We start from the raw sequence: 26,207 nt of genomic DNA, 5'->3' as shown, positions 1-26,207 counted from the left end.
AAGCCCACTGAATCATGGAGTAAGAGTGCTTGGGGTAGTGGAGATGGTGGAAGTGGCAGCGGTGGAGCAAAGCCCACTGAATCATGGAGTAAGAGTGCTTGGGGTACTGGAGATGGTGGAAGTGGCAGCGGTGGAGCAAAGCCCACTGAATCATGGACTAAGAGTGCCTGGGGTTCTGGAGATGGTGGAAGTGGCAGTGGTGGTAGAGGGGGGAATTGTTACAAGTGTGGTGAATCTGGTCACATGTCTAGGGAGTGCCCTCAGGGCAGCGGTGGTGGTAGAGGGGGTGGAGGTGGTAATTGTTTCAAGTGCGGTGAATCTGGACATATGTCGAGGGAGTGTCCTCAGGGGGGCGGTGGTGGTAGAGGGGCTGGAGGTGGTAACTGTTTCAAGTGCGGTGAATCTGGACATATGTCAAGGGAGTGTCCTCAGGGGGGCGGTGGTGGTAGAGGGGCTGGAGGTGGTAACTGTTTTAAGTGCGGTGAATCTGGTCACATGTCGAGGGAGTGCCCTCAGGGCGGTGGTGGTGGGGGTAGAGGGGCTGGAGGTGGGAACTGTTACAAATGTGGTGAGTCTGGACACATGTCTAGGGAGTGCCCTCAGGGCGGCAGTGGTAGAGGCGCTGGAAGCGGGAACTGTTTCAAGTGTGGTGAGTCTGGACACATGGCTAGGGACTGCTCTCAGGGAGGTGGTAGCTATGGTGGCTTCGGTGGTGGAGCGAAGCCCACCGAGTCATGGAGCAAGAGTGCTTGGGGTAGTGGTGGAGATGGTGGAAGTGGCAGTGGTGGAGCAAAGCCCACTGAATCATGGAGCAAGAGTGCCTGGGGTACTGGAGATGGTGGAAGTGGCATTTTGGGAGCAAAACCAGTATCAAGCTCTTGGGGTGCCGCAGCAGATGGCCGAAGTGGCGGAGCTACTGGTGAAGCAAAGCCTGGTGATTCATGGAGCAAGCCGTCAGCAAGTGCGTGGGGTAAGGGAGATGGTGGAAGTGGCGGAGCTACTGGTGAGCCAAAGCCTGCTGATTCATGGAGCAAGCCATCAGCAAGTGCCTGGGGTAATGGAGATGGTGCAAGCGGTGGAGCTAGTAGTGAAGCCAAGCCTGCTGATTCATGGACCAAACCATCAGCTAGCGCCTGGGGTAATGGAGATGGTGGAAATGTTGGAGCTAGTGAGGAAGCAAAGCCCGCTGATGCATGGAGCAAGCCGTCATCAAGTGCTTGGGGAAGTGGAAGTGGCTCCGGAGGGTGGTGATCACTCTTGGAATCTCCCCAAAGTAAAAACCAATGAACCGTTCAGCTCTGTATTTATTTCTTTTGCTCCAAGTCACAGATAGCCCATAATCCGTGAATCTGTTGACAGTAGTTAATTTATATCTCGCGGCATCTTTTTTGCGAAGAACTCTGAGCATGACACATGCTTCCGAGTCTTCTAACATTAGGCACTGAGTCAGTGTAGAACTCTTCAGTTTATGGATGCTCATTAAGTAATCTATTATCTATTCTGGGTTAATGTACTGCTCTTTTGAGTTGTGTTACTCCTGTATATGAGTTTGCCCGGTGTTGTTGTTCTTTTTTTCATTACTGTGCTTATGAGTCATGTATGTCATTGGCTCTTGGTGCTAAAAATAGCCAGAGGGTGGACTAGAAATCCATATCTGAAGTGAGAGAGCTAAGCTACTACAAAATAGTCTCCCCTATTCAAGAACATAAAGTCCAAAACTTTCTATTTCTGTCCGCAACTCTCTCTCTGATCTTCAAGCGTCTCTCTTTTTCCTATTCCAACTCAAAAAGACTCCAATCCTCCTCTATAAATCCCTTTTTCTAGGGTTTTGATGCTCACCAAACGCAAACCCGACCCGCAACCCATGGAGCCCCTCCCGCTCTTCCAAAACGTCGCCGTTTCCGACCGCGCCTCCCTCTTCCTCCGCAAGGTCCACCTCTGCTCCTCCCTCTGCGACTTCTCCACCCCCTTAACCTCCGCCCCCCAAATCGAGCTGAAGCGCCAAACCCTACTCGAGCTCGTCGACTTCCTCGACTCCTCCTCCGGCAAGCTCGCCCCTAACCTCCACGAAGACTTCATCCGCATGGTCTCCGTCAACCTCTTCCGCTGCCTCCCGCCCTCCTCCGACCTCGGCGACCTCGACGACGACGAGCCCTACCAGGAGCCCTCCTGGCCCCACCTCCAAATCGTCTACGAGCTTCTCCTCAGGTACATTGCTTCCTCCGAAACCGACGCCAAGTTCGCCAAGCGCTTCATTGATCACATCTTTGTGTTAAGACTCATCGAGCTTTTCGACTCCGAAGACCCGAGGGAGAGGGAGTACCTGAAAACGCTTCTGCATAGGATATATGGCAAGTTCATGGTGCATAGGCCGTTTATTAGGAAGGCCATGAACAATGTGTTCTATAGGTTCATTTTCGAGACGCAGAGGCATTGCGGGATTGGGGAGTTGTTGGAGATTCTGGGGAGTATTATCAATGGTTTCGCGTTGCCGATGAAAGAGGAGCATAAGTTGCTCCTGATCAGGGCGCTTATTCCGCTGCATAAGCCTAAGGGGTTTTGGGCATATCATCACCAGTTGGCGTATTGTATTATACAGTTTGTTGATAAGGATTATCATCTTGCGGAATTGGTGATCAGAGGGCTGTTGAAGTATTGGCCGGTCACGAATTGTCAGAAGGAGGTTCTGTTTCTTGCGGAGCTGGAAGAGGTTTTGGAGGCTACTCCTGCTTCGGAGTTCCAGAGGTGTATGCTGCCGCTGTTTAGACAGATTGGACGGTGCCTCACTAGCTCGCATTTCCAGGTAAAAGCAGTGTGCTACTGCTATATGCATGTGTTTTTGTTGGTACAACTGTTAGATTATTTGTGCATTTACAAGGTCGTGTGATTTTGCTTGCGTTGATGTCCTAGTTGTTTTGTTCAGTAATACATGAAAATGAATTTTTTGATGAAAACATATCATTGCTTTGGTACATCTGTCAAGGTGACAAAAGTTAATCTAATGCAGAACTCCCTATCTAGTGTATATTTATTACCAAAACTAGGAGGGTGATCTCTCAACCTTCCATTGGTACTGTAAGACTGCTTAACATGATATGAATGGATTCATCATTCATGTAAATGGAATATTGTAAAGAGTAAAGACCATGTTGCTAGTAAACTGCTGCTGCCAATGACCTGTACATAGTCCTTATGTAGCCAATACCTATAACTAGTATTCTATTTCAAGTTGATCGGACCGCTTATGCTTAATCATTCGTAAAAAAAATATTTAAATTTTGTTTTGATGTTTTTATGCCTCTCTTTTAGACAATAGACTTCAGTAGTGTAAGCATTGTTATTGTGTTATCTTTTCTTGCTGTATACGACATTAGAACTATTTGGTGATCCGTTCTGATATGAGGAACTGTCTGATAAGAAGTGATAAACTTGAAACTAGCAAGTGGAATTAGTGCATTACAAGTTGTTTGAGTAGTCTTTAAGACTTCGTTGTCTCTCCATATGGCTAGTTTGTTACAACTTAGTAATTGAGAAAGAAAAAAGAGGCATTTTGAATTTCATCTACATTGGGAAGTTGGTAAAGAAAAACCGTCTTTTTAAGTTTGCTTCCATCTTGCAGTCCAGTGTGCAAAGCTGGTAAATGAATAGACCAATGAAGACAGGTTGTCTGGGAAGTCATTTTGCTTTCATGTCAGCACTCGTAAACCTTTTGTTTGAATCAGGATAGCTCTTGGCCACGGACAGGATTAGCCACCAAATAGCTTTATGTACCGAGTGCGGGTCAACCATGGTTTTTCTGCTTGGCAGTGTCTAGCTGACATTGTTCTCTCATCTTTTCTGGATACATCTCTAGTGGATAAGTTAGCTTTTCTGTACTACTACTTGGCAGCGTCTAGCTTTCCATTGTTCTACATCTTTAGTGGATACATCTCTAGTGAATAAGTTAAAGTTTTTCTGTACCACCGCTTATTCTGTTGTTGAATCAATTGCACTGACGCACCTTCCTTTACATCATGCAATAGAATTTCCTCTTACCTATAAAGCGTAATAAAATTGCTGTTGTACTTCTATTCTATCTGAAACGTGTTTCTAATATGTAGTTCCTTGGCAGGTTGCCCAACAAGCTCTATACTTGTTTAACAGCGAGCACGTTGTAAATTTAATAGCTCAGAACCGGAACGTGATATTACCAGTAATATTTGACGCGTTAGAGAAGAACACGCAAGGTCACTGGAACCAAGGTATACATGATCTGACGACCAACGTGCGAAGGATATTCCAGGAAATGGACTCAGAATTGTTCAAAGAGTGCCAGGAGCAATACTTAGAGAAAGTAACCAGGGCCAGATCATTGGAAGAGCAGCGGGAATTGACATGGAAGAAAATAGAGACAGTCGCGGCAACTGCAGGGGCCGATGATATGGTTTTGGTTAATTAATTAAATATATGACTGAAATAGCAAAATTTTCCACCTAGGTGGCTATTTTTTACCCAAACTTGTTCCAATATCGATTCCTATCAAGGCCATAACTTGGAACTTGAGAAGGAGAAAATGTAGATATTGTAGCAAGGTGTAATATAGATATTGATTTTGTTTTCTTGATAAGTTTATAAATGTCTTCTGGATTTTGGTTGCCTTCAAGTCATCGAGGGATCCCATTGATGGGTTGCTCTACAATCTTTTTTAATCCGAAACATCTATTTCTTAGGTAGATGCATCAGGGTCGTAAAGTTACGAGAGGGGATGCCAAGAACCCAACTCTTGGAAATCAGTGTTTCTACAAGTGAAGCTTGACTGAAAAATTCTTAATCAGAGCCAAGTATTGTTTCTGGAGTACTTCTAAGAAAAATAATTTAACCAATCCTTCGGTTGATCGTAGCTGTCCCTTCTGTAACCAAAATCTAGAATCATTAGACCATCTTTTCTTGCATTGCACCATTGCTTCTAAGGTCTGGTCACAAACTTTTCCTTCCTTGAACTTCTTTCAGTTCCCTTCCTTCATTTCCTTCCTTAAGCATCTTCACTCTACTTCCCCTTCCCAACCTCTATTAGGCATTGCTTTTGTAACTTCTCACTGCATTTGGAAAGCTTGTAATGACCTCATTTTTCGCTCTTAACACACTTCCCCTACTCAAATTCTTTACCTTTCTGCTTCCCTTTTTACCAAATACCTACTATCTAACCCCCTCCATCTCCGAAACTCCTATTCAGTCCCCTACTCTTCTTCGCTGGCTTTATCCTCCTCCAGGCCATCAAGCTAAACTTTGATGGTTCTGTCCAAAACCACCTTGGCTCATCCGGTTTTATTTTTTGCAACAACAATGGTTCCCCTCTTTTAGCCTCCTCAAAGGATCGGTAACACAGATGCTCCTACTGCTGAAGCCTTAACCATCCGCGCTGGCCTTCTAGGTTGTAGCAGCCTGGATTCATGGTTTATCTCATATTACTGTGGAAGGTAATTGTAAAGTTTTAATTGACTGGTTTATCTCTGCTGCCCCTTTGGAAGATCTTTACCCTGGTTCAAGATATTAAACAGCTTCCTCACCTTACTGAAGTCACATTCTTCCCTCACATCAAGAGAGAACAGAACTTCGTTGCGGATGCAATAGGCAAAGCAGGATTTTAACTTGGAGTTCAGGCTTAGAGCAATGCTTTACCTTGTCTGCTAGCACAGTGTTTACTTTGATTTGTTAGGTGTTGGTTGTTTTAGGGGCTTTTGCTTTGTAATCTATTTTCATTAGCCGAGAAAATAAAATGTTCTACCAGTGAACTCTTTGCTTCTTCTGTTTGGTTAGTGTTTGACAAGAATCCAAGATAGAAGAGCACCTGGAAGCTATTCAGAACTTGGCATGAAAAAGAACTGGCCATGTTAACTACACTCAACTTTTGGAAATTTTCTACGACACTGAGAGACATGCCATGTTAAATACATCATTATTACTCAATGAAAGGCACAAAAATCAACCAAAATGAAATCAAAAATGCAAAGTCTATGAATTTGACATGCCATCCGAAAATCCATATCATCAGCCAACCATATCCTATCCCCAGATTCCTCCCCCACAATATTTGTATCTTTTGCGTTATATCCACGTTTGCCTACTAAAACTTCAACCCATTACAGACCCTAGAACATGAACTTTCCAAGTCGACTTTGCTCTCAAGTCAAAATCTAATACATGTGTAGTGATAAAACCAATAGAAAGAGCTAAAAGATATGTCTTCTGGATCATAAGAACCTAGAGTGTTAGTTGTTTTTTTTTTTTTTTTTTTTTTTTTTTTTTTTTTGTAGAGTATTAACGACGGTATCCTCAAAAGCTTTTCAGGCCCAGGGACTAATCTGTGCCAAGATATCATGTCAGAACGCTTCCTCCCCTCTGGCCACTAATAATAAATTAAGATTTAACTCCAATTAACGTCGGCTGGAATTCGAACCTGGGTATGGGGATTCCACACCTAAACTCTTACCAACTCGATCATTTGTGGTGGTTAGAGTGAAGTAGTTATATAAACTGTAAAGCATATGGGGACCAAATAAGCAATGGAACTAATGGAGAAAATTCTTTTCCCTTTTGTCTAATAATGATATTTCCTTTGAATCGAGTGTTATAATAATAATGTTAAGAATAATGGTAATGATAATAGACCACCATGGTTGGTGGTAACATACAAAATTAAGATAATTAGAAGAGACAACAAGATGGGGTGTGAAGATGATGATGGTTGAGCACTGCTACCAAATATCATTCCAAAATAGTCGCCATCACCGCCGCTGTACCCTCCACTGCCGGTGTTTGTGGTGCCATCAGTTATGGTCCCGCTGCCGCTGTTGTATGATTCGCTCCTACTACTGTCCCTACACAATGACAATAGTTTGAAAAACCAAATTAGTAAAGTTAATGGATTGCATAAAGACATGAGAGATGACATGTGGTTTAACAGAAGAATCCGAGCATAATAATGGAACTGAAAATGAAGTTGCAACAGATTTCATAAGACCCCTGACAAAGAGCTTGGTCCAAACAGTTACTTAAGTGCATGAAGCACCGAAAAATAAATGAACTTAAGAATTTGGGAAGGAGTTGGTCTCACATAGGATAAGTGGAGGTAATGTGGGGTGAGCTCACTAATTTTGGCAAACACTTGTCTCAAATTGTTAGAGTTGGATTTGCCAAATTAAGATGAAAGGGTCAGTAAACATTGTTAGCAAAGCAGCCAAGGAAAACTGAGATGAGAAATTTGTTAAAACATTAACAGATTGAGAAACAATCTCTACTGGAAGCATACAAAAACAGATGGAGACCATGTAATGCACTACTAGTAGCAGATGAGTTTCTCACAATGTGTGGTTTTGAAAAAGAACATATCTATCTGATGGGAGCTTCCACTTAAATGAACTACATGCATGAGAAGCATACTGTCACTATCCAGCAAGTTCAGGAATAAGAACAACAAAATAATATCCAGAGATTGATTCAGTCCCTTTCTTTTCCAGCTTAAGATTTACCTACCTTTCCAAAGGAAAATTTACAAAACAGTGGTGCAAAACTAAAGGGACTCCCCACATCTCAGCAAATTGGATCTCTTTCCAACCCACAATCCCTTTGAACCATGACCCCATTGACCCAAAGACTCATTTGTTAATCACCTAATGACTCTACTTGGGAGACACCAAATAGGTCAGCAAACATGGGATAGTTGTCTAGTTCATATAAAATATCTGCCCATCTGGTTGTGGGGCCCACATATTTCTGAAAAATTGCAAGAGAAGGACCCCCACACTTCCTGGCTTGAAAAAGAAAAACAAAACAAATGTATGGGGGGGTAGGGAATAAAAACTGAGTCACCTTCCCAATGCAAAGAAAGAACACCCTACTGTAGGGTCTCCCTCTCCTCCTCCCTCCACTGTCCCACAATACAAGCCATTACCCCCAAGAAGAGCCCCCACTTACAACTTTCTCAATCTTTTTTTTCTCTTTACACACACATGAACAAAGACAAACCTACCCCTTGTACAACCCTACTCTCTGAGCTACCCTCCCACCAAACACCATGGGCAAATCTGACATTCAGGTAATACTGTAAACCCCATAATCCATAACAGTAATCTAAGCTCTCTGTTTTCCACACCCTCTGCCCCATTAGTCAAACTCCAAACCACAACAAACAAACACAGAAAACAACCAAATGCTATAAACAAATAAATGCTGGGTGGGATATAATCCCAAGATCATAAATTTAAAATTACCACACCAAAAAAAAGCACGAATGGACCAAGCAGAACTGGAAAGACAAAAAGGACTAGACCAGCACAAGTGAACTGTAAGGCTGCCGTGTCAGGCACACATGCTCATCACGTGAACACATTGAAAAGAAAGGTTACATCTTTTTCCTCTTCACATATATTTTATTAATCTATTACTAAATCCAGCTGAGTATTCCCTAAAAGTCCCTAAAGAACCAATCTTTCCTATTAGATTTGCCCTCATAATGACAGTTATAACAAGACAGGTAATACAGTTGAGGGGTGGAACAGTAAAAACATTACCTTGGGTCGCCGAAGACACCGGCGGTGACGGTGAGGCGGTCAATGAGACCCACCGACTTGGGTTCAATGCTTGAGGCCTTAGCGTACTGGGTGCTCATGCCCGCACCGGATGGCACGAAGAAGGCTCCATTTACCATTATGTCCCCCTCCGTCCTCCAGTTCCAGTTGTCCCAATCCCCTTCGTTCGTGTCCACGCGCTTTGTCACCTGTGTTGTTCACAGCTCATGGTCAGTAACTCACTCACTCACTCACACACTCCCCAACAGTAACTCACACGCTCCCAACGGTCATCAAATGAAGCCAAAATTTTACAGCTATGAAAAATATGAAAAATATGCCCCACTGTCAGCCACTACCGGACTATAAGGTCTCTGTCAGTAGGTTCACATTATTCAATGTTCCTGTCCCATTTTTCAAAAGAACATCATCCCCAAGGAGGCGCGTGACACCGACGCGCCACATATCACCCCAAATCCAGAGTGAATCGACTCGGTTAAAGTTAATTACTGCGACGACGGAGGCCCATGATGGAGCTAACCACGCGCCACCGAAAGGCGAAAGCAAGAGGGATAAATGTTAACCACCCCGATTACACAATCACGTCGCCAGACGGCCAAGAGGAAGCGCGTGACAAAATGCGGCCCCAAAATCAGGAGAGATAAAGTATCCCACACCCATTCCCCCATAACAAATAGAAAAATCCTCATGCATACAAGTGAAAGACCAACAGGAAGCGCGTGTACAGTGTACACGCGCCGCCGGTTGTGAGTGGGGGACCAGAAGCAGGGAATCATGTCTTTTTTGACACAGTTCAAAAAGTGTTCCTTGGGGCGGCCAATATCATGCAACCAATGATATCTTTACTTTTCACCCGCCAAAAACCAAACGTGAAATAAACAAATAAACAAAACAATGAAAAACCAAAAAAGTTAAAATCTTTTTTTTACCTCCTTGGCGTTCTGGTTTATCGGAGCAGTGTACCGATTCCCCTGACTATTAATCGTCGGATTCGCACTCCCCCCAATCGCATACATCTCCCACTGCGTGAAGTCATTATTCACCACATGTATATACCCTCGCCTACACCTCGGCATACGCTGCACCAGCGCCTCCCCGAAATGATTGAACGCAATCGTCACCTGCATCCCGGAGTCCGGCAAGTACTTATCGTCGTGACCCAACAGCATCACCTCGTCGTGGTGCGCAAAATAGTTGTTGGAAATCGTGATCCCGGTGGACCCCATTATGGCGTCGATGAGTCCGTCGGCGCAGTAGGACAAGGAGCAGTGGTCGATCCAGACTTTACGCGCGCCGAATAAGGAGATTCCGTCGCCGTCGGACTTGCCGCGCCAGCCGACGTGGGTCGGGGAGGAGGCGACGTTGGTGTTGCCGGCGGGCTTGCAGTGGTGGACGTGGATGTTGTGGATGATGACGTTGGAGACGTACTGGAGGGTGATGCAGCCTCCGCCGGTGACGTGGACGGAGTGGCCGCGGCCGTCGATGGTCTTGAAGGAGTTGACGATGAGCTCGGCTTTGAGTTTGATTGTCATGTCGGAGGAGAAGGTGATCCAGAGGGGTTCGGTTTGGATGACGGCGTGGCGGAGAGTGCCGGGTGTTGGGTTGGCCGCGTTGCGGTCGGAGGAGTCGGTGACGATGTAGATCTGGCCGCCTTTGCCGCCCATTGCGTCTGCGCCGAAGCCGATGCCGCAGTCGGCGAGCTGCTGGCGGTTGTCGGCCCAGTTGGTGGAGGAGCAGCGCCAGCAGTCGTCGATGGGGTTGCCCGTGGCGCATTGCTGGTCATGGAGGGACAACATTTCGCGGCGGGAGAGGGAGGCATTGACTCTCCTGTCGAAAAAACAGAGCGAAACAGAGTGAGAAACAGAGCAAAACAGAGTGAATGAGGGATAATGTAGATGAAATTGGAGATGTTGGGATGAAATATTGAATCACAAGCACGAAGCAATGCGAAAACAGAGCGAAGCAGAGTGAGAAACAGAGCGAAACAGAGCAGAACAGAGGTGGATGGGGGATAATGTAGATGGAATTGGAGATTTGGGGATGGAATTTTTTGTGGAGGAAGATTGAAATGGTTGATTGATGAAGAAAAGGAGATGAAATGAGGGAAAACCCAGTTAAGATTCTTTCTTCTTTTTTGGGTGTGTTGAGTGGGTTGAAAAGCAGAGTGGCCCAGAAAGCGATTTGAGCTGAGGATGACCTAATAATTGAAAAATGTTGGTGACCCTTTTTGTGAAGCTTGAAAAGAAGCAGAACCAAGATGAGATTGGAGGCACCCAGATGAGGTTTTGAGTGGTGAAAGATTGAAATGCATGAACAATGGACTGAAAAGAACAGAGCTTTGAAGATATTTTGATTTAGTGGAGATAGAAACACAGTGGCCCATGGCATTAAAGCTGAAAATGTGCAAAACCCAGACAGAGATTTGAGCTGCTGAGGACCAAGCAATTGAAAATGGCAGCAACCGTTTATGCAAAACTCAAAAACAAGCAAAACCCAGATGGGATTTTGGGTAAAGACTTTACCTTTGTACTTCTTGAGCCACAGCTTCAGGATTGACGTGTTGATGGGGGAGGGTGAGGTTGAGGTTTAGGGAAGCTAAGGTGAGGGACGAGAGAGAGCTCAAGAGGCATATTAAGAGAATGCAGGTGGTAGGAGGCATCCTTGAAGAGACAATCAATGAGGGGAAGAGAGGCAAATGGTATTTGTTGGTGTCTTTATGCCTCTTCCTCTTCCTCTCTTCTTTGCTTCTTCAATGCCCCCCACCCAGTAAAACAACAACACCAACAAACTTAGGCAACTGCAAAATTGGGGAAATGTGAGGTGGGTTTATATAATTAACCAGGATTATTATAATGAGAGTTGCAATAATTTAAATGGGGAAAATTTTGGGGTAACTTTTCTGTTAGGGTTTGGAGGGTTTTGGCAAAGGGACATGAAGAAGATTGGGGAGGCTGGGTTGCGGCTGTGATGGAGACCTTGCGATGGCTTTGGCCATGGAGGTGAGGGGAGGAGGAGTAGGAGAGAGATTGAGAGAATGCCCTTGTTGCAGATACTTTCAGTCACTCACATTCTTACCTTGTTTGATAATTTAGGGATTGATGGAAAATGTTGCAAAAGATGAAAAATTTAGAAAGAAAAAGGGGGAATAGCTTATCCAAAATGCTAAAAGACCCTTATTTCTTTACTACTCTTTCTTGTTCTCTAAAACTTGATTTGCCTGCGGATTAAGATTCTTTGCTGAAAGGTATGAATGTTCTTGTTCTAACTTATAAACCTCCTTCAGGTGTGGACAAGAACTCCTTTTTGCATTTGGTGTGATTAGCAGGTAATCAAGATTGCAGCTTTCAGTAAATTTGTTTTGGTCAAGACGTCAAGTGAAAATGGAGGCGCGCCCTTGCGGTTATAGTGTATCATTTTCATAAAAGAGAAGAAGCAGGAGGACCAAAAAGGACCTCTCTTCCTTAACCCAAGGAAAAATAAATTCTGATTTTCACATTTAGTCCTTCAGTTTAGTACTATTTATAGATTGTGCCCTTATGATTAAGAAGTTTTGTCAAGGATTTGGGTGCTAAGGATATGCAGTTTTGGAGCCAACAACTGACAAATCACTCTCAAGTCTCTAGACACAACTTTGGTTGAATCCGATCGAAATCAACGTGTTGTTATCGAATTATCAAGCTAAGTAGGTCCGTAATAATGTCGATAACAATCTTATTTTAAATTAGAACCATCACTCACGTATCAAATTAGTTTTTAAAAAATAAATAAATACAGCAGTTTCATCTCTTTCATATTGTTCGACATACTGAAACCAATTGTCCAGCACCTATGTTGCATGGACACTTCACACCCCTGAAGTGTCGAAGTGTTTGGCACACCCACACGGCGCGACACGCCTCCGACACGCCACATCATCAATTATATATATATATATATATACAATCTTCTTCCAGAGTGGGATACCGCTTTGAAATTAAAATATTGGACTCCTTATTTCGCTCACTTTCAGGTCGTATTTACACATTTCAACCGTACAATGTCTAAAACATAGTGTGTAGATCATTCCTGCAAAGTTTCATCAAATTTGAAGATCATTAGAGTACCGAATTAGATTAAATAAATCAACAGAACAAAAGTTGTCCAAATAAAACCGTTCGTGTAAATTACGATTACGGAAGCTTAAATGATCTTCAAATTTGATGAAACTTTGCAGAAATGATCTACACACTGTGTTTTAGACATTGTACGGTTGAGATGTGGAAATACGACCTGAAAGTGAACGAAATAAGGAGTCCCGCACTTTAATTTCAAAGCGGGATCCCACTATGAAAGGGGACTGTGTGTGTGTATATATATATAATTAGATGAATTATGGAATGATCGAAATTTTCTTGTCGAAATGTTTCTATTTGGTAATGACCATAAACATCAAACCACCAAAGTTGACTCATGGTTTGATATTACAATAACCTGCATAAATTGTGAATTTCATCTAGTGATCTTTGATAGTTGGATAAATAAACTATATGTTATGATTTGATATGCTATCAGGTTAACATACAGGACAAGGTCTAATTGCCTCAACATCATAGATGAGCTGCTCACAAAATCCAACGGGACATCCAAATTAAAATTTACAACCCCAAAACATAGAGGTGAATAGCAATGCATCAACAACAAAATTCTGTGAACAGATAATATAGATTGAAAATGCCACGAATCTAGTTCTTACAAAAAGAAATGTGATACATTTGGCCATATGCGTACCAAAAAAAAAAAACATAAGGTATATGGAAATCAGTCTCCCCTTCAACAATACTGGATGGAATGGACTGGCTAGGAGATGTCAAACAACGAAAAGCGTAGTTCGTGGATCATCCGTGTACCGATATTGTCCAAACTTAACCACCTTTAAGATGTTGGGTTTTAATCACAAAAAACATCGGTACAATTATGAATGATCCATCCATTTATGAATTATATTTTATTTGTTACTTTTCTAATGTGAGATTTCTCCTCTCCAACACCTCCCCTCACGTGCAACCTAACTTTTAGGTATGTACGTGAAACTGATTAACAAGTTGAACCCAGGCCCTATGACAACAGAAATAACGTCAAATCCTGACCCGTGACAACTGAAAGAACCAAATGGGCGCATAACAACTAAACTCGAAATAACCAAACCGGGGCCATGACCCCTAAAAGAACCAACCCGGGCTCATTGGAGACGTAATTGGAGAGAGATCCGCTTTGATACCATGTCAAATAGTAACAAGCTAGCATGGTCCGTGGATCATCATTGTACCGATATTGTCCCAACTTAACCACCTTTAAGATGTTGGGTTTTAATCACAAAAAGCCTCGGTACAATTATTAATGATCAACCCACTTATGTATTATATTTTATTTATCACTTTTCTAACGTGGGATCTCTCCTCTTCGACATCTTCAAATTGAAATTAATATGCGTAATTGATGTATGATCTGTCCCTCACTTCCAGTATGACTAGCTAACTCATATATGCTTCCATCTTCAACCTTAGCTTCTTCACCAGCTATGTGCTTCTTCACTGCTTCGGAACAAGAACAACACCGCAACTGGTACACAATCCTGCACCATATCATCTGTTATCAGTCCCTCGATAAATAGCCTTTGTGAAGTCATGTTAATTTACAAGCTTGTTGGGTATGCCAACTGAATCTGTCTTCTTCCGACTTCTAAGAACATATTTTGTTCTTGTACTAGTTTCTAAATCCTCAATGAAAGTGTTCTGTCGGTAAGATTTAACTTAAATTTAAGAATTTGACCGTGTTTTCGAATGTGACATAAATCGGGATACTATTTATATATTACCAGATGTAAGACAATATTTCAAGTACTGCATTATGAAATATAACCCTTAGAAAGTCTTGCTTTTCTTAAAAATAAGTTACAATCTTTTTAATTAGCTAGCTAGACACCGGGAATATTTGGCATACGATATCGAGTTGGACATTCTTGATGATCCTAAATAGCACCTTGGAACTATGCAAATATATTATATGAATTATTCAATACAGAATTATCTATATCTCTATAGCTAGGTTGGTATATTTATTAACGCATATACTATTCTATCATTACTCGGACCGACCTTATCCCGGATAATAGTTCTGTCGATTAATGCAATTTTCAATCTCAAATACGTATGAAGATTCAAACAGGTCGGTAGAGATTGATTCCCTTTTATTTTTATACCATCATCAAATTATATATATATAGGGCATTTCCAATAAGGATCTCTATTTTTTGTCACTTTTAGGGATAGACCCACACTGTTAGATATGTTTTTTAATGGGCTTGGATGGTTGAGATTAAAACAAAAAACTTAACACTTATGTCAAATCTACACCGTTCAAGATTATTAAAAATAAATCAAACATTTGGATGACTTGAAGATCACCAAATTTTCTGAAAATTTACAGAAGTGATCTACTCATATACACCTACGAACTGGGCCTAAGTATATAAGGAAGTATATGTCTGGCCAAAAGTATCTACAAATATATATATGGTGTGTATATAATGAATAATGCTATACAGAGTTTATAGATATAAGTAGCCAGGTGATTTGAATGATCATGACATGAGCAAAGTCAGCCATATATGATTCAGAATGATGGCTTTACCGGACGTCTCATGGATGCTAGCTGCAGAAAAGACTCCGTACTCGAGTTCATTCTATCTTATATAGTCTGTGTCTATGCAGTATCATAAATAATAATGCTAGCAACCTTCTTCGCTAACTCTTTAGCTAATGTAGTAGTCTCGTCTGCGTCTGCGTTTGTGTTCGTATTCAATATTTTCAAAATTATGACTAATGGACATTAACCCTTCTATCAAACAATTCTCATTGCATGTCATTATAAATGTCTAGGTCTTAGCATATCTTCATTACTTATGTTAACGTCAAAATAATGAGTCAAGTTAAGGGAGCGTACGTTGAACTACGATAACGACTAGGGCAGCTAGTGCATGCCAAGCAGCCTCAATGCATGCATGCATCGAAACAGAAAGCTCCACATTTAGCTAATCAATTATTTGCTATTTCTCACAAGAAATTAACTTTATTTTCCATCAAAATCGATACATAAGTCACATAAAGATGGAGATAATACGAAATTTATTCGTAAAAAGTCGACTTTAAGACTTTAAGAGAGAAAATGAGTAAAGGATCCGATACTAAGAAAGAGTATAGATCAAGAAAATGCATACTTTATATCCGATTACGTATTTAAAACTAATCTTTTAGCTAGGTTTTTGTCCTCGATCATCTTATATATATACTATTATTATTAGCTATAGTTTATATACTAGCTAGCAAAGAAAATGATCTATTGCATAAGTGCTTTTCGTGATCAAATAGGAGATCGAAGACGTTTTCTTTTTATAAAGATCGAATATATATAGCTCAATCTAAATACATCAACAAATTAAGGCCAGCTACTTTTAATTTTTCTACTTTGTACACACAAACCATTATTCTTAAAATGTTGTTATCGTTCTACTTTCTTTTTCTTTTCAAAACCCGAATTTGCGGACATATTTGACTGATATAATTTGCATTACCTTAATCACCTCTTGGAATTATGCTGACTTAAAATGAAGACTCGTAGTCATTATTGTCCCCCCAGATGTTTCAGTTATTTCACTTATTTGAGTAGAAAATGCATGTGATCGACCAGAATATGTAGTGATAATGTTAAGTTAATCCTCGACAGGAAAACGTCGTTATATATTGCCTTATCGTTGATATAAGAACCCTACATGAAAACCATCCAATCACGAGGAGCTAGAAACTTAAGTGAGAGTAATTACTGAAGAAAATAGGTCAAATATATAACTTTCTAAATCTTACTCATAATATATATATATACTTATAGTCCGGATGTGGAGCGGACGTCCGCACAGGCCTTAAAGTGAGGACGTTCGTCCGTTCTACACTCTCCGGCGCCGGCGACGGCACGCCTCCACCCCAGAAGACTCAAGCAGCGGCCCCGACTACTTTCCCTCCCTGGCGAGTCCATTCTTTTCCGGTTTTCCGGCGAGATCATCCAAAACTTCAAACAAAGTCGATCTCGCCGGAAACTGGAAAAAAACGGACTCGCTGGGGAGGGAAGTGGTCGGGGACGCTGCTGAAGTCTTCTGGGGTGAAGACATGCCGTCGCCCACGCCGGAGGGTGGAGAACGGATGGACGTCCGCACTTACTTTAAGCCGAGTGCGGACGTCTGCTCTACATCCTCTATATATATATATTTGAGAAAATTAGATATAAACCCAACCGCAACCGCCTAAAGAGGTAATGTAAAAAATTCATCCATGTTTCATATTAACATTCTACATACAACATGTTACATAAATTTAGGTAACAGAGTAACACGTTACACGTAGTTTTTATCGTTGAATCATCTTTATGAGTTAATCTGAAAGATCGATCGAGAGTATGAAAATGGTTTTATATATATACACACACCTTGATACTTAATCAATGTTTAATGTATGGATACAAGTTTGGGTTTAATCATAAAAGGCGAAACGCAATTTGGGTTTGGGATAATTGTAGGTTTTTTTTTTTTTTTTGAGAAGATGGGATAATTGAAGATTAATGTGCAAGTTTGTGCATAATCTATATACTTGTATTTATCTTGATAGGAAGAAAAGGTACGATCCATTGTGTTGAGACAGAGAAAGGAAAAGCCGAATTTTTTTTGGAGCGTTTACATACTTTGCAATTTTGCATATGTGACTCATGCAAAGCTTTTTTTCCCATGAAATTAAGGAGAAAACAAACTGCTTTTCAAGCCAAGCCACATAATAAAACACAAAAACAAAGCTTTGTGACAAATTGATTACTCATGAAATGGACTAGTTTCGAGTTAGGAAAAGAAGGGGAATAGAAACCTTTTGTGGGATATGATCGAAACTATTGGCTTTCTGAAGTGGCATGGGAAGATTCTAAAATCTAAACCAATGAGGAAAGGAAAGAAAAATGTCATGCTTGGAGAATTGGGATAGATCCCCAAAAGAATCGAAATTATACAATAATATTCTTGATTATCCAAGTTGGCCACAACAAAGCTAGAGTCAAAGGTTAAGGTTCGATTGGCCCACGAGATGACTTATATGACCAACCATATATTGCAAGTGCCTTCCCCGTTTGTGCCTATTGCACACTTAATTGGGTAACAACCTAGTGTTTTTGATACAATTTGTTCCATCTAGCTTGGACGGATGCTAGATATATACATTGGTAGGAAACGTAGATGTCTTATATAAGTGTACTTGACGTGAATGAATTGAAATTGAGAAAGAATGGAACATTTCTTACATCCAGACTCACTTTGTATTAGTAAGATGCGTTTTGAAGTGAAAATTAAAAATAATATCGTGCATGTAAATTTACAATAAATATTTTTTGTACCGTAAACTGAATTATGATCGTACAATGTCATTCTATCTCAACTCAAAGTGTACTACCGGCAAAAATGGTGGGCCCTTCAAGAGGGTGAATTGTGGTAATAGACGGATCGACTTATAGTAGTGCTGAAATTACCTTTAGTAATATTCGTACAAATATGATATTGCCTTTAGGTAACAATATTTTTGCTCTTTACAATATGTGTATCAATACAAAAAAGTAACCATATTATTCGCCTATCGTGTTACCGATTACAAACTAATGACAATTTTCTAAAAACATGAAAATATCTCATAAAATCAATCAGCTCAATAAACATTTTGTCGAATTTGAGAACACACATATATACAATTGCAACATGTTATAGAGAACAATAATCACAATTCTTCAACCACACACAACTCTAAAGAATCAAAACAAAACTCTTAAACATAATAAAACTAGGATTGGGCCCAACTTAAAACACGTTTGTATTGACATATAAATACCCAATCAAAAAGGAAATTAGAGATAGGCCCAAATGCCCAATTGAAGTTACGATTCTACCCTCATTTCAGTATTTCTTTCCCTCCTTATTTCAATTTCCAGCTACACCGAGCTTTCTCTATCACACACATCTCAGAGCTTCTGAGATTCTAGAGAGAGAAAGAGAGGAGAGAGAGAGAGTGTGAGAGCGAGTCTCCGGCCGGCGGAAGAGAGCTAGGGTTTCGCCATGGACGCTTTCCTGTTCGATGAATCGGAGAACAGCGGAGCCGGAGGTAAAAACTTCCTCTCATGTTTTGATTCCTTCAGATAATTTTTTGAATATCTGGTTCATCGTTTTGGTCGATTTTAGGTTTAATAGGAATCAATAAGCTGCTCAATTTCGTGTTAATTGAATGAATTTGGCGTTTGATTTTTGTGGAATGGATTTGGGGGTTAGGGTTTCGACGGAACTGTGGTCCTGATTGGGGATTTGTGTAGCTAGGGTTTGTTGAGGTTCTGAGAAGCTTGTGATGGTTTCCAGAATTAAGTTTCTGTTGAATTCGGTGCTTAGATCAAAATGGAAAGTCTTGTAATGCAGTGTTAGATTGATTAGGAAATGTGGCAAAGTGATGGAATTTCGTGACTTTGACCGATTGAGCTATTTGGTTTTAGTCTAGGAAAGCTTTCTGTAACTTGTGTATTGGTTTTTCGGGCAGCCGATTTGGAATGAGCGGCTAGTTTGTGAGGTGAGGCTGTGTTGATTGATTAAAAATTTGGTGTTGGTATCAGGTGCTAAAACTAAGAAGGATAAGAAGGGAAAGGGGTGTTTAGTAGGAAGTGCAAGGAAGACACTTGGTGATATAAGTAACATTCAGCAGAGGCAAAATAAACAAGCTATCCAACATGTAAAGCTGGAATTTGATTCACTTACAACAAAGAAGTATGTGGAGAATCTGACAAAGGTATGCCACTGGTTACTGGTTTCTAGTCTTTCGATGTATGTCTGAAGTATCTGTAATTATGTGGCAGGTTGACCTTAATTGGGGGTTTTGTATCTGTTTGCAGGAAAATACCGCACTGATGAAACTTCTTTCAGACAGAAAGTATCCTTTGTGATTGATTTTGTTTATTAAGCATTTATCTGTGCTAGATGTTTTCTTGTTTAGGCCTGGATGTTTTCCTTAATATTTGGCAGTAAAACTATTGAATTGAGCAGAACAGAGTTACAGAACTTGAGAGCCAATCTTGAGACAGTGCAGCAACATAATTCTCAACTTGCTCGTGCACACAGCCAGATGTTAGAGGTACGCTTATGCATGTTTTATTTGTTGATTTTTCACAAATTCCTACATGACTGGTTACTTGTTTTAACATTCTTCTTCAACTTTTTAGGAAGTCACTTCAAGTCGAGATAGGGTAAGTAAGTTTCGACAGATGAAGTTTGAACAGTGCTATTTTCCCTTCACTTCTGTTTTATATTTAAGGGAACTGACGTGAATCGTCACCATTTCTTGTGTCTTTTCAGCTAAGGATACTTCAACATGCACTTGGATGCCAAAATGCCTTGCTCAAAGTGAGGAAAGTGGAGGAAAAGGTCAGTTTGGCTACTTTTGACTTCATTAGTGTACAAGTCCATACGGTAATCAAATTAGACTTTGTTGTTGATTTCTAAACCTGATGATGTAGGAGAAAGCCAAACGAGTAAGAAATCAAGCTAGGATAAATGTGGAGGTACTTGTGCAGATATTCTATGCGATTTCTTAAAAATTTGGAAGGCGTGGTATGTTTCTTAACCTCTTGTAATCTTTACATATTATGTTTTACACTTTCAGGTAGGTTCAGTTCAGTGTTTTGAGCCAGGTGATTCCTCACAAGCTGTCATGGACCATTTTAATACTAACAGGAAACGGCAACCACAAAATCTTGGTAATAATAATAACATGACATTCTATGTTTCCACTTTCACATATACTAACCAAGAAATTGCATGCAGCATTGGCCCCTCCTATTGTTGAAGCAGTCCGAAACAACGAGAAGGCTGACAACAAAAGGTTTTATTTATTTATTTATTTTTTTCCTTCTGTCTATCTTTACTTACTCCGTTGGTACATCTTCTGATTGTTTTTGTGGATTTTGCTTTACATGTGCTGATGGGCATCTATGGGTTCCTAGTAGACGCACGAGAAGGCAATCTGCAATCTTTGAAACTGATGACCAGGAAACAACTGAAGACTCGTTTGAGATTAAAGATGACAATAAAAGGTATATCTATAAGTTGATTCACTTTATGCTGTTTGTGTTTTCAGTGAGTTTTCACTTTACTGTGCATTATGGTTTCCTGACAGACGGTTGAGAAGGCAATTGGCAAGTGCTAAAACTGAAGAACCACAAGCAAATTTAGACTTGTCTGAGAGTAAAAATGAGAACAACAGGTTAGTGTGTGTGTGTTTAATTTCTCTCTGCAAATGCATGTTTTGAGTGACTTTCTTTATTTAAATATGCTTTGTGGTTTCTACATAGAAGTTTGAGAAGGCAATCTGCAAGGTTTAAAACTGAAGAGCCAGAAGGAACTGAAGAAACAAAAATTACTGAGGACTCATCTGAGATGAATGATGATAATTTTCTTGTCTCTCGTTTGTGTGATGATGTGGTTAATGAAAGTGAGTCGACACTTTCATTAGTGAAATGTGAGGATGGGGGAAGGATCTGAAGAACAAGAATTTCAAAGATCATCTATAAGGCCACTGCGCCGAGCAGCTGAGAAGGTCAAGTCATACAAGGAAATTCCAATTAATGTGAAGATGCGCCAAGGTGAAAATAACACGACATTAATCGGCAGCCGAGAAAGTAAATAGTCAATTTCCAAGTCCTATGCTATGTGCTTCTTAGCGTAGCTGCATTATACAAGTACATCCTTTCCAGGACAGATGCTTCTGGTGATGTAAACATTGAAGATGATAGTTGAGAGATGATTTGTTGATCCATAATATGGAAACAAGCTAAGCACTGATAAAACAACATATCTGAGTCGGATTTTCTATGATCTCTCTCTCTCTCTCTCTCTCTCTCTCTCTCTCTCTCTCATTGCTAATATCATTTTAGTTAATTTGCTAATAGTGATGTGTAGTTATTTGGATGCGTTTCACTGAAAGCTAGAATTTTGTTATATAGTAGCACTGATCTCTGTTGTGTTTGATGAAACTAAGGTTTTACACTTGCTAGCAACTCCTTGAATTGGTTCCAGATATTCAGATTCAAGGTGCATATACTTGTCTGGGTTTTATTTTTTATTTTTTATTACCTTTGTTTAATTTATTTATTTATTATTATTTTATTTTTTTTCCGAAACACAATTTGTTGTAGAAACTACTTATCTTCCTAGTGTGTGCTTGAATTAGATCTGAGCTAGTTTGATTATTTTTACCCTTTGACAGATAGAAACTCCAGGCACATTGATGCCTTGCCCTTGGTTGCATTCATGCTACATGATGAAAGACATTCCTTGTGTTTACTATGCAAAATTTTGTAAGTGGTTCTTATGTTGCTAAGGAATGTAAGCACATTTGAAGTGATTATCAAGCATGATAATCAAACAGGTGAAAGTATAGCTCGAACTAGCTGTACAAAAAGGCTACAAAAGACCAGGTAGCGTAGATACAAGTACAAGTAGCTAGCTAGGGGCCTGGGTTTTTACCTGAACTGATTAACATCAGTTCATGTAGTTTCTTAACGTTACTTTGAGCTGTAGATACAAGTGGAACATTTCGAAGTAACTGCAGTTAGTAATGTTAGTTTGGTTGAGTTTGCCTGAGAAACCACTGTTTATGCTTGATCACTTGAAGCAGCTCTGTAGAATCTGATTGATTAGTACAGTACTTACCTTTCTACTGTTATAAAAGGAAACACAAAAGCCTCATCCCTGTATCAGCATCTAGCCTACTCTTTTATGTTTCGTTTTTTACAATAATTTCAATCTGTGACATAGGATAGCAGAATATTGTTGTCTATTGGTCTTTAATCATAAGATTCTGCATGTTCATGACTGAAGCACTGGGCTACCTAGCTAGAATTATTTGCAAGAACTTCTTTCTTTGCATGTGCATATCATAGTGGCAACCTCAATAATAACAAAAAGGGCAGGTTCTTGAATCTTGATTAGTACTGGGTTCTCAGTCAAAAATAATTCCTCTCTTTCCCCATTTCTTAGATCTAACAATGTATATCAAGCTCGATATTTAAACTAAATAAGGAAGTGGAATATCGAAAATCATTAAATAAAAAGTTCGGATGTCATGGTAGACAACCACCGAAATTTGGAGAGAGATCTTCAAAGTGATGTTAGGAGAGAATGTGAGGCAATGGCCCCAGGAGCACCGATGACTTTCTCATTCTCACATGCAGAAGTAGGAAGCAAGTGACAAAAGAGGTCGATTCTCACATCTTGATCATCCTTTACAACTCCAATGCCGCGTTACTGCACGAACGAAATTGGGAAACAAAGAACTAAGTGACTAATGCAACTAGAGAAAAAAAGAAAAAAAGAAAAGAAAAGGAGCTTGGATTTGACAATGAGTTTGCTTTAGATTTAGAATTGTGAGTACCCTCTTGACTTAGACATTGCATATTTAAAATTTTAAACCATGAATGCTATATCAAAAGAGATCCTATAGAAATGGTTTAAGGTAAACCAACCATGTTTGTTTTCATCTTCAAAATTGCTCCAATGTGTGAGATTCTAAACAATGCTATGATGTTGCAATGTAGGATTGAAGTTCGTAGTCTACTAAATAACCTAAATTTGGTGTCATGAAGTTTAAACATTGAACACATGGAAAAACTCATAACCGTGATATAAGAAAATTAAAATTACTACTTCTATATGTATAATACTTTAATGTCGACGATCATTCTAACATTGAGAAGAAAAATACGACTAAACCAAGAACTATATGTGAATGTAAAATTGTAGATCGAAGCATATGCATGAGGAATTGAAAACGGTGGACTCATCATGACATGAACACCCAAGGGTGGACTTTTCCCAATTTAACAAATTAGGGATTAGGAAGCCATTTTTGCTTTTATCTTTTCAAAGAATGGATAGGAACTTGTTACCCTAAAGAGGGGTCTCTAGACCCTACCATTATCTCCTTGGCCAAATTCTTCTGAACATCTTTGTGCTCCCTTCTCTGACCGTATGAACAAGAGGAGGAAGACACAGAAGATCTGCATGCACACATTGTCATTCAACGGCTAAATGAAAAATAGATCTAGTTTTATGACACAAAAATGACATAAGATATTTCGAATCTCACTATCAAAATTTGACGTTTAAACTTTGGTTAGAAATGAAAATGTTAAGAACACGAATGCAACTATGCAAGTAAGTTTAGTCACTTTATAAACATCGTAAATGATTGAAACTTTTAATCGTAAAAACATGTATCTCATCGTTTTGATTCATTACATAGTATTAGAATCCAATTCCAACCAAACTTGGGATGGATATTGATAATCCAACAAATCCCCATAACCTAACATGTTTCTTGACCTGTTTCTATAAAACAAACACAACCTACTCCACACAAAATATTCTTGATTATCATGGCCGCAACTTCTAGTTAGTAGAATCAAACTTTGAGGCCTTGAGCAATATGGTGTGGCCAAGTGAAACAGACAGTACAGTCTTACTATAACGCGCATATGCATATAAGTACATAACCCATCAGATTTTCCACCTTAAGAGTCAAAAAGAACACCTGAGCTCAACTTTAAACAAGACAAAGTGATCTAGATCATCATTCATCAAACATGACTTTTCCTTTTAGTCTGAATTTATCAGTGTAACACAATATAATTCGGCTTTATTTCGAGAGACTATAGTTAACGATGTGATCGGTAAATATGGTACAGATCTATGCCCTACTTCTTTTGAATCCGTCACATACGTGCTCACATGTTACAGAAAAGGGTGGCAGTTTAAGAAGACTAATGAACACCTACTGCAGATTTCCCATTTCCATCCTACAAGGTATAGTGTCGATAGATTCCAATTGTATAAAGGTTATCTTGGCGCCAATCTGACCTTCTATAAAATGCTTTTGGCCTTTTCTATTTTGTTCAACCCTGTTACATGAATGAATAGAAAGACAAGGAGAGAACAAGGAAAATAAGTAGCTAGAAACCAAAAGGTACTAATTCTATGCCTGCAAGTTCCCCACATTATTAGCCTTAGCCTATAAGCCTTTGAGTCATTGGCATTTCAATCTCTGCAAGTATGGAAGATCAGTGTAGTCCTTTCAGCTGGGATTTTTGCTATCAGGAAGAGGTAGGCATGTTACGTTTTTGAGTTGATTCAGGTTCTGCTTAATTTCTCATGTGCAAAACCCTATTGGCTTCTAGTTTCTGATGTGAAATCTTGAATTGTTGGCAGGGAATAGAAGATCAGTTACGGCATTCTCTTCTGTACACAACCTTGGAGCTTGAGACAACAATTGCATCAGCAAAGGAGAAGATTTCGAAGAGAGATGAAGAAGTTGTTCATCTCAAAGATCTCCTAACCAGAGTCATCAAAGAGAGAGATGAGGCCAAAGCCAAATGCCGGAGACTAGTGTTGGAGAAGCTCATGCTCCAACAGCAACTGCAAAAACAACAAGAACAAGAACTTGTGTTTGTTCCTCAAACTCATGAGGTTGAGTCAAAAGGCAGTGACTCTAGCAAGCACTACTTTGCTGCAGCTTCTTCCGACTCCGATGAGAACATTTCATCTCCAAATGCTGCAGACCCAGTTATGTCACAAGATGTGTTAACACAACTATTAGGTGATCAGAAGGCATTGCCAGAGAAAGGGAAGCTATTACAAGCAGTAATTGATGCAGGACCTCTCCTCCAAACTCTTCTGCTGGCTGGACCTCTGCCTCAGTGGCAGCACCCACCTCCCCAGCTCAAGTCAATTGAGATTCCCCCAGTCACTATTTCTCCTCCAACACCACATCTTCTGCAACCCCAGGACTCTTGCATTAGTACTAGTAGCAACACTGCTTGTTTCGGTAACAAAAGAAGCCTGGTGCATAGTGATGGTTCTGGTTCTGGTTCTGATTCTTCACCCAAGACCAAGTATCAAAAGGTTGTTCACTATTGACCAAATTGAGTACATGTAGTTTTACATGATTTTGTAAGGCTCCCATCTCTTTCATACTGTCAAAGCAAAGGCATCAGCATGAAATGGAGGACTACTACTATGCATGAGCTAGAAATTTCCAGACTGCAACCAAGTCTTACATGAATCCTAACTTTTGTAACATTAGTCCGATCAGATGGAGACTGCAAATCTTCTTTTTCTTAATTTCTATGGAGTTGATATAATTTAATTGGAAGCCATAATTGTGCTCATGCTATTTGTTCTTGCTTTATTCATATTGTGATGCCACAAAAGTAGCCCAATGATGGTTAAAGTAATAGCATGACAAACAATCATATATCTACCCAGAGATTTCCCTTTTGTGCAGCATGCATACCTACCATTCACAATGAGTGTTTGGCTATAATGCTCTTAAAGTCACCAAATTATATTAATGATCAAGCCCTTCATAACCCACCAAAAAATTTCAGCAAGCAAGAATCAAGTTCCCATTGCAAGTTATATAGGATTGGCATAGAGTTCACCCTACTTAGAGGGTTTGGCGTAGACTAAATGCTGCAAGTAATGGAAATTAA

At 40.1% G+C, this 26,207-nt stretch overlaps 5 protein-coding genes across 5 annotated transcripts in view; 4 read left to right on the top strand and 1 right to left on the bottom strand.

The window, feature by feature from the left end:
• Positions 1 to 1,576, top strand: part of LOC101311334 — a 3,044-nt gene extending 1,468 nt beyond the window's left edge. The window contains exon 2 of the mRNA XM_004308712.1: positions 44 to 1,576. Coding sequence (XP_004308760.1) covers positions 44 to 1,251 — 1,208 coding nt within the window. The 3' untranslated portion in view covers positions 1,252 to 1,576. The remainder of the gene's footprint in view (positions 1 to 43) is intronic.
• A 74-nt stretch (positions 1,577 to 1,650) lies between these two features.
• Positions 1,651 to 4,611, top strand: LOC101304619 (serine/threonine protein phosphatase 2A 57 kDa regulatory subunit B' alpha isoform-like). The gene is made up of 2 exons (XM_004307287.1): positions 1,651 to 2,803; positions 4,112 to 4,611. Exons 1-2 carry the CDS (start codon positions 1,832 to 1,834, stop codon positions 4,436 to 4,438), a joined length of 1,299 nt encoding a protein of 432 aa, XP_004307335.1. The 5' UTR covers positions 1,651 to 1,831; the 3' UTR covers positions 4,439 to 4,611.
• A 1,972-nt stretch (positions 4,612 to 6,583) lies between these two features.
• On the bottom strand, positions 6,584 to 11,711 carry LOC101304327 (probable pectate lyase 13-like). The gene is made up of 4 exons (XM_004307286.1): positions 11,090 to 11,711; positions 9,497 to 10,394; positions 8,550 to 8,755; positions 6,584 to 6,857 (listed from the first exon to the last, which is right to left on the bottom strand). The coding sequence occupies exons 1-4, from the start codon at positions 11,224 to 11,226 to the stop codon at positions 6,608 to 6,610; spliced, it is 1,491 nt and encodes a 496-aa protein (XP_004307334.1). The 5' UTR covers positions 11,227 to 11,711; the 3' UTR covers positions 6,584 to 6,607.
• A 7,027-nt stretch (positions 11,712 to 18,738) lies between these two features.
• Positions 18,739 to 21,266, top strand: LOC101311054. Its single transcript, XM_004308711.1, has 12 exons — positions 18,739 to 18,784; positions 19,281 to 19,453; positions 19,557 to 19,594; positions 19,687 to 19,795; positions 19,884 to 19,907; positions 20,017 to 20,085; positions 20,178 to 20,222; positions 20,324 to 20,417; positions 20,485 to 20,542; positions 20,667 to 20,753; positions 20,837 to 20,923; positions 21,012 to 21,266. Exons 1-12 carry the CDS (start codon positions 18,739 to 18,741, stop codon positions 21,199 to 21,201), a joined length of 1,020 nt encoding a protein of 339 aa, XP_004308759.1. The 3' UTR covers positions 21,202 to 21,266.
• Positions 21,267 to 24,768: 3,502 nt separating this feature from the next.
• LOC101310761 lies at positions 24,769 to 25,632 on the top strand. Its single transcript, XM_004308710.1, has 2 exons — positions 24,769 to 24,819; positions 24,925 to 25,632. The coding sequence occupies exons 1-2, from the start codon at positions 24,769 to 24,771 to the stop codon at positions 25,630 to 25,632; spliced, it is 759 nt and encodes a 252-aa protein (XP_004308758.1).
• The last annotated feature ends 575 nt before the right edge of the window (positions 25,633 to 26,207 follow it).

Source organism: Fragaria vesca, linkage group LG7 (genome assembly GCF_000184155.1).
Source record: "Fragaria vesca subsp. vesca linkage group LG7, FraVesHawaii_1.0, whole genome shotgun sequence".
In the NCBI taxonomy this organism is placed as follows: domain Eukaryota; kingdom Viridiplantae; phylum Streptophyta; class Magnoliopsida; order Rosales; family Rosaceae; genus Fragaria; species Fragaria vesca.
Note: the sequence above shows the minus strand (reverse complement) of the source record. Positions and strands in the feature narration are given on the sequence as shown.